This window comes from Entelurus aequoreus, linkage group LG06 (assembly GCF_033978785.1).
Source record: "Entelurus aequoreus isolate RoL-2023_Sb linkage group LG06, RoL_Eaeq_v1.1, whole genome shotgun sequence".
NCBI classification, from domain to species: Eukaryota; Metazoa; Chordata; class Actinopteri; order Syngnathiformes; family Syngnathidae; genus Entelurus; species Entelurus aequoreus.
In genome coordinates this window covers 34,707,488-34,722,467 of record NC_084736.1, presented here as the reverse complement: position 1 = coordinate 34,722,467, position 14,980 = coordinate 34,707,488, and the positions used below count along the sequence as shown (strand labels likewise).

The 14,980-nt window shown below is 39.1% G+C and overlaps 1 protein-coding gene across 1 annotated transcript in view; it reads right to left on the bottom strand.

Moving 5' to 3' along the window:
* The window catches only part of nbr1b (NBR1 autophagy cargo receptor b), a 126,911-nt gene extending 118,040 nt beyond the window's left edge, over positions 1-8,871 (bottom strand). The window contains exon 1 of the mRNA XM_062050609.1: positions 8,669-8,871. Within this exon, the coding sequence (XP_061906593.1) occupies positions 8,669-8,770 (102 nt within the window). The 5' untranslated portion in view covers positions 8,771-8,871. The remainder of the gene's footprint in view (positions 1-8,668) is intronic.
* Positions 8,872-14,980: the final 6,109 nt, after the last annotated feature.

The window sequence follows — 14,980 nt, the reverse complement described above, 5'->3', positions numbered from 1 at the left end:
CTCGGTTTAGAGGTCACGGTTCGGTTCATTTTCGGTACAGTAAAAAAAAAAAAAAATCTAAATTTTTGGGTTATTTATTTACCAAATTTGCAAAATGTTCCACCAAAAATATCTTTCTTAGTGGAATATTTGATGTGAAGTAATCAGAACCTAGGATAGGTCAATAATTCATAATAACACTGATTTTGATTCAATATTATGTTTTGAGGAATGACAGTTTGAAAAAAAAAAAAAAACAGCTTTGTTTCATTAGTCAACATTGCAACTTTTTCTAAATTACATTTAAACTTTAAGCTTTTTTATTTCACTTTTGTTATGTTTTTGTTTATTTTAATAGTATTTTTAGAATGTGCCGTGGGCCTTTAAAACCTTAGCTGTGGGCCGCAAATGGCCTCCAGGGCACACTTTTGACACCCCTGCTATAGATAATAAAAAACTAAATCTGAAAAAAAGCAGAGCCTAGCGTTGCATGCACGTTTATCATAACTCTCTCGCTCTCTCTGTCTCTGCCCCTCCCTCACAAATGCTGCTGCGCGAACAATTTGTTTTGTTTTTAACCCCTTCTTAACCCTGAACGTACATTGAAAATACATGCAACCCTAACTCAAAATGCCGGACATTTGAGGCATTTAAGAAACTCCGCCTTGATAGCTCAGCAAAAGAGGACATGTCCGGTGAAAAGAGGACGTATGGTCAGTCTATCGTAGCCCGTTAGCTGCTAGCATGCCGTGTGCTGTGCCTCGGTGTGCATTGTTTACACAACATGCGGTACGCTACTTAATATGTCCATGTGGAAACTCGTTCGGTACACCGCCGAACCAAGCCGGAACCCCCGTACCGAAACGGTTCAATACAAATACACGTACCGTTACACCCCTAGTGACAGTACATGAAATCATACGTGTGTGTGACAGTCCACCACATCATACGTGTGTGACAGTCCATTACATCATACGTGTATGACAGTCCATGACATCATACGTGTGTGACAGTCCATGACATCATACGTGTGTGACAGTACATGACATTAGGGCTGGGCGATATGGCCTTTTATTAATATCTCGATATTTATAGGCCATGTCACGATACACAATATATATCTCAATATTTTGCCTTAGCCTTGAATGAACACTTGATGCATATAATCACACCAGTATGATGATTCTATGTGTCTACATTAAAACATTCTTGTTCATACTGCATTAATATATGCTCATTTTAAACTTTCATGCAGAGAGGGAAATCACAACTAAGTCAATTTAGCAAAACTGTATTTATTAAACAGTTATTAAGTAGTGGCACAAACATTGATGTAATTTCCAAAACAGAAAGTGCAAGATTGTCGGACACATTTTATAACAAGCTATTAGTGCACTTTTATGAATGATGTCACCAAGATGACAACACTAAATTAAAGTGCACTTTTTGTACAGAACGCCAATACAATAGTTCAAAACAAATAAAGTGCACTTTTGTGCATGATGTCACACAAGATATTTCAATAAGTGTCACATAAAAGTGAGCTGCATATCAAATAGTATATGTCCTTCGCTATGTGGTAGGTTACTGCGGACGTTATCTCCTTCTGTTGTTGATTTTTTTTTTCATACGGTGTTGGTGTGGAAATAGTTGCATTGGCATTTTGTTGGTGTGATACCGAACGGAGATGTTGACATGCACAGTTTCAAGCACTCATCATTCTCTTGCGGGTGACTTTTCAAATGATGCTACGTTAGCAGTGGTGCTACTTTTTGTAGCAACGCTTTTGCCGCATAAATGTTCAACATATTCCCGCTTGAAGCCAAACCACCGCCAGACGATGGATCCTGTGCTGTTTTTCTTGGGAATTAATTATTCCTCCATTTGTTACCAGATTTGCACCATCTCTCTCTCGTATTACCACTCGCACCACACCGTTAGCATCACAGCTAATGTTACCATGTCGCTACCTGTCTGCTCCGTGGGAGCGTGTGACGTTGCTCACGTGACGTATGTAAGAAGGTGCGCTTGTTTTAAGTCTCTGTGAGAAGGAGAGACAACAAAGAGTGGGAAACGCATGCAGTGTAATGCCCGCAGCTAAAAGCAACTGCGTGAGAACGTATACTCGAATATCACGATATAGTCATTTTCTATATCGCACAGAGAAAAACCCGCGATATATAGAGTATATCGATATATCGAGTATATCGATATTTCGCCCAGCCCTACATGACATCATACGTGTGACAGTCCATGACATCATACGTGTGTGACAATTCATGACATCATACGTGTGTGACAGTCCATGACATCATACCACTAGTACATCATACGTGTGTGACAGTCCATGACATCATATGTGTGTGACAGTCCATGACATCATACGTGTGTGACAGTCCATTACATCATACATGTGTGACAGTCCATTACATCATATGTGTGACAGTCCATGACATCGTCCACTGGGAATTAAAAAGTGTCTGCCAGCAAATTAGTTTTTTATCTGAGTTTGATACTTTTTGTATTATTTGCAGTTATGTTATTTATTTTACATAGAAAGAATAATATTCTATTTTATGTACTGTATGTTTTGTAAATCTGTTCTACTTAAACAGTTTCTTTTATGTACTGTTAACTAACTGACTAACTGGGTTAATAAAACCCATCTTGGCTAACTGGTTAATAAAAGTACTGTTATTCCCAATCTTGACTAACTGGGTTAATAAAAGTGTTAATACCCATCTAGACTAACTGGTTAACACAATTGTTAATCCCCACCTTGACTAACTGGGTTAATAAAAGTACTGTTAATACCCATCTTGACTAACTGGGTTAATAAAAGTGTTAATACCCATCTAGACCAAACTCTGGCCCGCGGGCCAAATTTGGCCCGTCGTGTAATTTCACTTGGCCCGTGAGGTGATATCAAATTAACACTAGAGCTGGCCCGCCGATTATATACAGCAGCGGTGCCACGGTACACCGCTAATTCTCATACTTGCCAATTCTCATACTTGCCAGACCTCCCGGGAGACTCCCAAATTTCAGAGCCTCTCCCGGGAATAAGTCATTCCCTTTTTGTCCAGTCCAACGATTGCTGGCCTATTTACTTAATATGTGCAGCTTTGGCACCACACAGAAGTGAATGCAAGGCATACTTGATCTTCAGCGATACAGGTTACACTTAGGGTGCCAGTATAAAAAAAACTTTAACATTGTTAGAAATATACGCCACACTGTGAATCCACACCAAACAAGAATGACAAACACATTTCGGGAGAACATTCGCACAGTAACACAACATAAACACAACAAAACAAATACCCAGAATCCCATGCAGCCCTAACTCTTCCGGGCTGCAATATACACCCCCGCCCCCCCAACCCCGCCCACCTCAACCGACGCATGGAGGGCAGGGGCGGGGGGGGTTTGATGCACAATGCGCACCGTGTGTTGTGCCTCGGTGTGCATTGTTTACACAACGTGTGATACGCTACTTATGTCCGTCCGTGCAGTGCGCTACTTAATATGTTCGTGTGGAAACTCGTTCGGTACACCTCCGAACCAAACCGAACTGTCTCGGCGCAGATTCAAACCCGTGTCTCTCATGATTCTGAGTGTCACAATTCCTCCTCTGGCTGCTCGCTTGGACACGCCCCCCGCTCGCGCTGGGCGCAGCACGCCCACGCAGCGACAAGGCTGCAGGCAATCACTCATCCGCGCACCTGGGCTTGACGAGAGGGAGCGGCATAAAGAGACAGCGAAGCCAGGAGACCTTCGCCAGAACATAGCCAATCTCACCTGAGTAAGCATCACGTCTGGCACCTATCCCTCGTTCCTTGCTCGCCTTCCTTGTGCTCTTCCTCGTTCCTGTCTTGATGTCCTTTGTGTCTCCCACAGTGTCTTCCGTGATCATGTCTTGCCTCACGGCCTCCTCCTGGATTGTTGCTTGCCTTCCCCGATCCTTGACCACTGTTTGTACCCGGACATCGTTGCCTCTATCCAGCCCCCGACTGCTTGCCTCCCTGCTGACTACCCCTTTACCTTCCCCTTTGGATTCGACGAAAGATACATCCAACACGCACCGAGAACACCTTTGGTAAATTCCACATTGTTAATTCCACACATCGTCTGCATTCACTCACTAGTGGTAGCATACACATCCCACACATTCATCAAAGGTTTAAATAAACCTTTGAAAACGCAGTTCTGCCTTGGTGTCGCCTCCTTCCCTTTGCCTAGTACACAACACGAACCCCCCTTACCGAAACGGTTCAATACAAATACACGTACCGTTACACCCTTGGTTAATACCCATCTAGACTAACTGGTTAATAAAAGTGTTAATACCCATCTTGACTACCTGGGTTAATTAAAGTATTTTTAATACCCATCTTGACTAACTGGTTAATAAAAGTACTGTTAAATACCCATCTAGACTAACTTGTTAATAAAAGTGTTAATACCCATCTTGACTAACTGGTTAATAAAAGTACTGTTAAATACCCATCTAGACTAACTTGTTAATAAAAGTGTTAATACCCATCTAGACTAACTTGTTAATAAAAGTGTTAATACCCATCTTGACTAACTGGTTAATAAAAGTGTTGATACTAGAGATGTCCGATAATATCAGGCTGCCGATATTATCGGCCAATAAATGCTTTAAAATGTAATATTGGAAATTATCGGTATCGGTTTCAAAATTATCGGTATCGGTTTCAAAAAGTAAAATTTATGACTTTCTAAAACGCCGCTGTGAACATGGACGTAGGGAGAAATACAGAGCGCCAATAAACATTAAAGGCACTGCCTTTGCGTGCCGGCCCAGTCACATAATAACTACGGTTTTTCACACACACAAGGGAATGCAGCCATACAGGTCACACTGAGGGTGACTGTATAAACAACTTTAACACTGTTACAAATATGCGCCACATTGTGAACCCACACCAAACAAGAATGACAAACACATTTTGGGAGAACATCCGCACCGTAACACAACATAAACAAATACCCAGAACCCCTTGCAGCACTAACTCTTCCGGGACACTACAATATACACCCCCCGCTACACACCACCTCAACCCCACCCACCCAAACCCGTCCACCTCAACCTCCTCATGCTCTTTCAGGGAGAGCATGTCCCAAATTCCAAGCTGCTCTTTTGAGGCATGTTAAAAAAAAATAATGCACTTTGTGACTTCAATAATAAATATGGCAGTGCCATGTTGGCATTTTTTTCCATAACTTGAGTTGATTTATTTTGGAAAACTTTGTTACATTGTTTAATGCATCCAGCGGGGCATCACAACAAAATTAGGCATAATAATGTGTTAATTCCACGACTGTATATATCGGTATCGGTTGATATCGGAATCGTAATTAAGAGTTGAACAATATCGGAATATCGGATATTGGCAAAAAAGCCATTATCGGACATCTCTAGTTAATACCCATCTTGACTAACTGGTTAATAAAAGTGTTAATACCCATGTTGACTAACTGGGGTAATACAAGTGTTTACAGTACAGTTGTCATTTACTTCAATTTCACCGGAAAATATTTGGAGATTTACATCGAATATCGAGTATAAGTAAAAATATAGAGATATACTTTTTCGTCTATATCGCCCAGCCTAAGTAGTCAGTGTGTATAAAACTATCAATTCAAGTAGTCAGTGTGTATAAAAGTATAATTCGAGTAGTCAGTGTATAAAAGTATAATTCAAGTAGTCAGTGTGTATAAAACTATAATTCATGTAGTCAGTGTGTGTAAAAGTATTAATAAAAGTAGTCAGTGTGTAAAAAAAGTATTAATAAAAGTAGTCAGTGTGTATAAACGTATTAATAAAGGTATTCAGTGTGTATAAAACTATATTTCAACTAGTCAGTGTGTATAAAACTATAATTCAAGTAGTCAGTGTGTATAAAACTATAATTCAAGTAGTCAATGTGTTTAAAAGTATAATTCAAGTTGTCAGTGTACAAAAGTATAATTCAAGTAGTCAGTGTGTATAAAACGAAAATTCAAGTAGTCAATGTGTATAAAACTATAATTCAAGTAGTCAGTGTATAAAAGTATAATTCAAGTAGTCGGTGTGTATAAAACTATAATTCAAGTAGTGAATGTGTATAAAACTATAATTCAAGTAGTCAGTTTGTATTAAAGTATTAATAAAGGTAGTCAGTGTGTATAAAACTATAATTCAAGTAGTCAGTGTGTATAAAACTATAATTCAAATAGTCAGTGTCTATAAAAGTATAATACAAGTAGTCAGTGTATAAAAGTTTAATTCAAGTAGTCAGTGTGTATAAAAGTGTAATTCAAGTAGTCCGTGTATAAAAGTATAATACAAGTAGTCAGTGTATAAAAGTATAATACACGTAGTCAGTGTGTATAAAAGTATAATACAGGTAGTCAGTGTATAAAAGTATAATACAAGTAGTCAGTGTATAAAAGTATAATTCAAGTAGTCAGTGTGTATAAAAGTATAATGCAAGTAATAAGTGTATAAAAGCATAATTCAAGTAGTCAGTGTGTATAAAAGTATAATTCAAGTAGTCAGTGTGTATAAAAGTATAATTCAAGTTGTCAGTGTGTATAAAAGTATAATACAAGAAGTCAGTGTATAAAAGTATAATTCAAGTAGTCAGTGTATATAAAAGTATAATTCAAGTAGTCAGTGTATATAAAAGTATAATTCAAGTAGTCAGTGTATAAAAGTATAATACAAGTAGTCAGTGTATAAAAGTATAATACAAGTAGTCAATGTATTAAAGTATAATACACATAGTCAGTGTGTATAAAAGTATAATTCAAGTGGTCAGTGTGTATAAAAGTATAATTCAAGTAGTCAGTGTGTATAAAAGTATAATACAAGTAGTCAATGTATTAAAGTATAATACAAGTAGTCAGTGTATAAAAGTATAATTCAAGTGGTCAGTGTATAAAAGTATAATTCAAGTAGTCAGTGTGTATAAAAGTATAATACAAGTAGTCAGTGTATAAAAGTATAATTCAAGTAGTCAGTGTGTACAAAAGTATAATTCAAGTAGTCAGTGTGTATAAAAGTATAATTCAAGTAGTCAGTGTATAAAAGTATAATACAAGTAGTCAGTGTATAAAAGTATAATTCAAGTAGTCAGTGTGTATAAAAGTATAATTCAAGTAGTCAGTGTATAAAAGTATAATACAAGTAGTCAGTGTGTATAAAACTATCAATTCAAGTAGTCAGTGTGTATAAAAGTATAATTCAAGAAGTCAGTGTGTATAAAAGTATAATTCAAGTAGTCAGTGTATAAAAGTATAATACAAGTAGTCAGTGTGTATAAAAGTATAATTCAAGTAGTCAGTGTATAAAAGTATAATATAAGTAGTCAGTGTATAAAAGTATAATTCAAGTAGTCAGTGTGTATAAAAGTATAATTCAAGTAGTCAGTGTATAAAAGTATAATACAACTAGTCAGTGTGTATAAAACTATCAATTCAAGTAGTCAGTGTGTATAAAAGCATAATTCAAGTAGTCAGTGTGTCTAAAAGTATAATTCAAGTAGTCAGTGTGTAAAAGTATAATACAAGTAGTCAGTGTATAAAAGTATAATTCAAGTAGTCAGTGTGTATAAAAGTATAATTCAAGTAGTCAGTGTGTATAAAAGTATAATACAAGTAGTCAGTGTATACAAGAATAATTCAAGTAGTCAGTGTGTATAAAATGATATGTGTGCGAGCTGTTAGCTTAGTAACAAGTATTAGCTGTTAGCTTAGTGATACATGTGCTAGCTGTTAGCTTAGTAACAAGTATTAGCTGTTAGCTTAGTGATACATGTGCTAGCTGTTAGCTTAGTAACAAGTATTAGTTGTTAGCTTGGTGATATGTGTGCTAGCTGTTAGCTTATTAACAAGTATTAGCAGTGAGCTTAGTGATACATGTGCTAGCTGGTAGCTTAATGATACGTATGTTATTTTCATGCTGTTAGCTTAGTTGTAAGTGTGTTAGCTGTAAGCTAAGTAATAATATGTGTTAGCTGTTAGCTAAGTAATAATATGTGGTAGCTAAGTAATAATATGTGTTAGCTAAGTAATAATATGTGTTAGCTGTTAGCTAAGTAATAATATGTGTTAGCTGTTAGCTAAGTAATAATATGTGGTAGCTAAGTAATAATATGTGTTAGCTAAGTAATAATATGTGGTAGCTAAGTGGGGCGGTATAGCTCGGTTGGTAGAGCGGCCGTGCCAGCAACTTGAGGGTTCCAGGTTCGATCCCCGCTTCCGCCATCCTAGTCACTGCCGTTGTGTCCTTGGGCAAGACACTTTGTCCACCTACCTGCTCCCAGTGCCACCCACACTGGTTTAAATGTAATTTAGATATTGGGTTTCACTATGTAAAGCGCTTTGAGTCACTAGAAAAAAGCGCTATATAAATATAATTCACTTCACTAATTCACTAATAATATGTGCTAGCTAAGTGATAATATGTGTTAGCTGTTAGCTAAGTAATAATATGTGTTAGCTAAGTAATAATATGTGTTAGCTAAGTAATAATATGTGTTAGCTGTGAGGTAAGTAATAATATGTGCTAGCTACTTAGGCTGCTGCCCCCGCGACCCGACCTCGGATAAGCGGAAGAAGATGGATAATATGTGTTAGCTGTTAGCCAAGTAATAACATGTGCTAGCTGTTAGCTTACCATGGCCTCCATCGAGTCCCAGCTCTTGGTCTCCGTGCCCGACAGGAGGAAATTCTTAGAATTCCCCCTGAAGTTGAGTTTGACGTTGATGTATGAATCCATGATGTCCGCACATTAAAACGTATTCGTCACAAAAATCGCCAGGCAGGATGGAGGTCAATCTCGCCGCTATATTCTGTGTTTACATCAGCATCATGACACGCCCACTCTGCACCTCGTGACCGGAACAACGAAAGCCGCTTCCGCTTAATTCCTTTCAAAACAAACGTCTTTTCTATCCGGGCCCGAGCAGCGCAGCAAGAGCCGTATTGAAATGCACAGTTTTTTAAATGATCATTATCCTCGTTTAAACGCCTTTGGAGGCCCTTAACGTGCACGAAACCTCCCCAAATGTTCCTAGCGCATCAGGTTCGGTGAAAAATTTTATAATTTGGTCATCCCAAAAATTACATTTCCAAATTGGCTCTCTAGCGCCACCTTTAAAAGTAGAAACAATGAACCCCTATTTCCCAGTATTCCCACATGAGCAGGTACCCGTACAAATACTACTTCTACTTTCATTTCCCAGTATTCCCACATGAGCAGTTACCCGTACAAATACTACTTCTACTTCTACTTGAACCTTGAGACCTCCAAATTCGGGGGGGGGGGGGGGGGGGGGGGGGGGCTTGAGGTGGGTGGGGTTAAGGGGGGAGGAGTATATTTATAGCTAGAATTAACTGAAATTCAAGTATTTCTCATATATATAAATATATATATATATATATATATATATATATATATATATATATATATATATATATATATATATATATATATATATATATATATATATATATATATATATATATAAGTAAAATAAATACTTGACTTTCAGTGAATTCTAGCTATATATATATATATATATATATATATATATATTTATATATATATATATATATATATATATATGTATTTTATTATATATATATATATATATATATATATATACATATATATATATATATATATATATATATATATATATATATATATATATATATATATATATATATATATATATATATATATATACACATATAAATAAAATAAATACTTGAATTTCAGTGTTCATTTATTTACACATATACACACACATAACACTCCTCTCTACTCATTGTTGTATTTTAAAGTGCAATGCTTTGCAGCCAGTAGCACAGCCTTTGAAGGAGCGTAGGTATGGGCAGTGTAATATTCTGTGTTGGAGTCAATAACCAGGCGAGGTGATGAAGTTAAGTCTCTTTACTTCATACTTCAGAACCGACTCATACACTTCTTGTGGGGAACGGACGTATGGCTCACCAGGATTCCCCTGACTAGTGAGCCTTGTCTTTTGGCCGTATCGGCAAGTTCCTAATCTCATGACCTGCCACCCCGCAGTAGAGACAGAGGTGTTGCCGGAAGCGCCTCTCCCGTTCTTCGGCTGCCAGGCGGGATCTGCCTAGCTGCATTGGATCATCCGTGCCGGTGGCCCCAGGGGCCGATAGTGGTGGCCACATGACAGCGGGCGTTCTGGTGCGAGCACTTGGGCTTGACCTGCTGTGCGCTCGCTCTGCAGCTCGCTCGATTAGTCTTTGGTCCATCTGGAGAGCGAGGTCAATTAAGGCCCGGTAGGACGTAGGTCGGTCCCGAAGAAGTCTGTCCTTCACTGAGTCACTGAGCCTGTGTCGGTACGCGCTCTGGAGTGCCTTGTCCCCCCACCCGCTGTCAGCTGCGAGGGTGCGAAACTCCAGGGTGTAATCACCAACGGAGCGGGATCCCTGCTGAATGGAGTGGAGGTGGGAGGCGGCATCCCCCCCGTCCACTGGGTGGTCAAAAACAGCCCGGAACTCGGCGCGGAAGGCTGAGTAGTCAGTACCAAGTCCGTTGCTCTGGTCGATTGCCGCTGTGGCCCATCGCAGCGCTCTGCCTGACAGGAGGGAAAACAGGAAGGCAATCTTGGCCCCCTCAGACGAGTAGCGAGAGGGCTGGTGTTGAAATATGAGCTCGCACTGGACCAAAAATCCCCGGCAGAGTTCAAAATCTCCCTCAAATGTCTTGGGTGTGGCAATCTTGGGTTCCCTAGGGAGGGAGGTGTTCCATGTTGTAGCAGCCGCTGAGGCAGCCGCGGAGGCACCCGTATCCAGCGCAGGTGTAGGGGGGGTTCTTGGCTCAAAGGTGTCCAGCCTTGACAGCAGGTTGGCAAAAGCAGCATTAAGCTGGGTCTCCAAGTGATCGAAGCAAGACTGTTGCTGCCGGACAATAGTGTACACGGTGGGAAGATCGGGGTTCGTGGGGGGTCGGGGAGAGGAAGTGGAGCGAGCTCTTCCTGTGCCGTCTGGTTCAGACATGGCCAGAACGTACTGTGATGGTACCGGGTAGAAGGAGACGGCACTGAGGCTGGGAGAGCGTTTAGCCTGGGGCGTATTTATTCAAAAAAAGTTCTATATTTATATATAAATATATATATATTATTATATATATATAATTTACATAATATATTATATTGTATAATATATTATGATATTATATTACATATTAAATATTATATTATATATATCAATATATGTATATATCAGATGTGTATGTAACCAAACAGGAAATGGGTGTCAGACTATGTGTAGAATTTAACTGGAGGGTTTTACCGTAAGTGTTGGAGGTGCGTGTTGAGAGGAGCGGTGCTGTCAGACAAGGGCAAGGCAGGCGGGGTTTGTCCAGGGGCGGAAGCGTGGTCGGGAGACAGGAGAGAGTCGTCGTAGTCCGGGGGCAAGCGAGGAGTCGAGAACCAGGAAGCACGAGGAAGACAGGGAAGATCCAGGAGCGCACGACACACAGCGTGACTCGGGGACGCACACAGGGAGCTGCGGGGTGAGGGAGGACACGGCAATTAGCGCAGGGAAGAAAACAGAGATCAGGATCAAAAAGGCAACTAGGAAGCTGGAGACGAGCTTACGGAACGATGTACAGATTGCTACGTTCTGGCAAAGGATCTCTGGTGGCGGTTGTTTAAGTAGCCGTCCCTCTCATCAGTGCCGGGTGTGTTGATTGAAGATGGAACGCAGCTGCCTGCAGCAGCTTGAGTGACGCGCGCGCTAGCGCGCTTGGAGGTGCGCTCAGCGCGGCTACCAGATGATTGCGCACTAGTGTGTGTCTGGGCCGTGACAGGGCGTGCCTTAAATCCGGCTGGAAATCGGGAGAAATTCGTGAGAATGGTTGTCCCGGGAGATTTTCGGGAGAGGCAATGAAATTCGGGAGTCTCCCGAAAAATTCGGGGGTGTTGGCAAGAATCTACTTTCCCAGTATTTCAAAGTATGATAACTTTGCGATGCCTGGCGTTCTTATCACCACACTCTTAGGGAATACACTTATTTTTCCCCAGTTCACCACTCACTCTCTCGCATTGATTACTTTTTAACTAGTAGCTCAATTTTATCTGATATCGCAAACATTCACATTCATCCTATCATCATCAGTGACCATGCACCTGTCTCACTTTCCCTCACTAACAAAACTATAACTGCACCTATAAAACAATGGAGACTTAATACATCATTACTAAAGGACCCAGACTTCCTCAACTATTTTGAGAAAGAATGGACAGATTTTTTAGATTTTAATGATCAACCAGAAATCACGGCGTGCATTCTCTGGGAGGCCGCAAAAGTAGTTATGCGAGGAAAAATTATTTCTTATTCATCATACAAGAAAAAAAAGGAACGTTTACTAGAGCAGGAACTTGAAAATGAAATAAAAATATTAGAAATAGCTTATGCGAACTCACAAAATGAACATACTCTGAATGAACTGAGAAAACTCAAATTAGATTTAAGAGAAATATTTGATAAGAAAACTCAATTCCTGCTTCAGAGGTTACGCTTAGATAAATTTGAACATGACAATAAACCAAGCAAATATTTGGCTAACCAACTAAAATTAAACAAAGAAAAAAACTCCATACCATCCATTAAGGATTCAGCTGGGAACATTACTCACGTTCCTGAGGAAATTAACTCCATATTTAGAGACTTTTACAGAAACTTGTATACACCCCAGATTGACCCATCTCTTTCAGACATTGAGACATTTCTCAATGGTATAGACTTACCTAAATTAAATACGAGGCAGGTATCAAATTTAGATCTTGCTATTTCTGTAGATGAACTTCACGATGCTCTTCAACAGATGCCAAACAATAAAGCACCAGGGCCTGATGGGTTCCCTGTGGAGTTCTACAAAACATTCTGGTCACTGCTAGCTCCGATATTTACGAAAATGGCTTTAGAGATTAAAGAAAACTCATTCCTTCCTCCAAATATGAACTCTGCCACAATCAGTCTCTTGCTAAAACCTGATAAAGACCCAACACTTCCATCCAGTTACCGGCCAATCTCCCTGATTAATGCTGATCTTAAAATTATCTGCAAAGTATTAGCTCAAAGATTAGAAAAAGTCACTCCATATATAGTACATCCTGATCAAACAGGTTTCATCAAAGAGAGACAATCGTCCAACAATGTTCGCCGTCTACTCAATGTGATAGACTATTCTGTTATTCATAATTTAAAAACAGCTGTTGTTTCATTAGATGCTGAAAAAGCATTTGATAGAGTGAATTGGAATTTTCTTTTAGCTACTCTACAGAAATTTGGATTTGGAGACTCATTTATAGAATGGATCAAGGTCCTATATAGTTTCCCTACAGCCTCGGTTAGAACGAATAGCCAAATCTCCCCAAGGTTTAATCTTATGAGGGGCACAAGGCAAGGGTGTCCACTTTCTCCGTCACTGTTTGCTATATTTATTGAACCTCTTGCAACCGCAATTCGACAGCATGCAAATATTAAAGGCATCCATACCGCAACCGTTCATCATAAAATAAGCCTTTATGCTGATGATGTATTACTTTTCTTACAAAATCCACATTCTTCTCTTCAAGATACAATCTCACTTATCAATAAATTCAGTTCTATTTCAGATTACTCAATCAACTGGTCCAAATCTACTGTGTTACCAATAAATGTTGACTTCCAGAGCACCTCATCGATTCCACTGCATAAAGGGAACATTAAATACCTGGGAATCAATATTTCCTCCACATTGTCAGATCTGAATCGCTTGAATTACTCCCCAATCTTAAAATTGATTGAGGATGATCTGGCGCGTTGGAAAGCACTGCCAATCTCACTTATGGGAAGGGTTTCTACCGTGAAAATGATGGTCTTGCCTAGGGTTAATTATCTCTTTTCAATGATTCCAACCAAACCTTCTCAAATCTGGTTTAAATCACTAGACTCACACATCAATCAGTTTCTTTGGAAGAGTAAACCAGCACGAATCAGCCTTAAAACTTTACAAAAACCAAAAGAATACGGGGGTCTAGAACTCCCAAACTTTTCATATTACTTCCTTGCAAATAAACTACAATATATACTAAAATGGACCAATCCCACTTTATTAGATAGTTTATGGTCAGAGATTGAACAATCACTTAGCCAGGAGATCCCAATTTCTAACTTGCCCTTTATTAGCCAAATTCTCCGAAAACACAACTGCTTCAAAAGTATTAATATACGCACTACTTTAACAGCTTGGTGGGAGTTTTTGAAAATAACTGGATCCCCGCTCACTCCCTGTCAATTTACGCCTATTTGGAATAATCCTGATTTTCTTTTAAACAAGAAGCCATTGAACTTTCCAACATGGTATGATAAAGGAGTCAGATGTCTTGGGGATATCATCAATGCAAACAGTTTTATCTCTTTTAAAAGTTTAATAACACAATATGCAATCAATCCTAATAAATTCCTAGAATATATACAAATCAAATCTGTAATTAGCGCAAGATTCAACAAAACAACATGGGAAAGTAATCCTACGACCGTTAAATTCTTCAAAACATCTGCCCCCAAAGCTTTATCCAAATTATATGCTCTCTTATCAAAAATAGATAACACAATAAGTATCCCAACTTCCAAATGGCACTCAGACGTATCCACAAGCCTTGACCCAGAATTCTGGAAACAAATATGCCTCAATACTTCTCGTTTCATTAAGAATCCAAATTTACGACTGATTCAGCTCAAAATACTTTACAGAATACATTACACCGGTCTAAGAATGTATAAAATGGGTTTAGCCGACTCTAACATTTGTGTACACTGCTCAGATAATAAGGTAGATAACTACTTACACTCAATGTGGTCCTGTGCTCCCGTGAGTAACTTTTGGCTTGGAGTGTGCGAGAACCTATCATTAGCGTTAGAGATTCCTATTCCCATCTCCCCCGCACTCTGC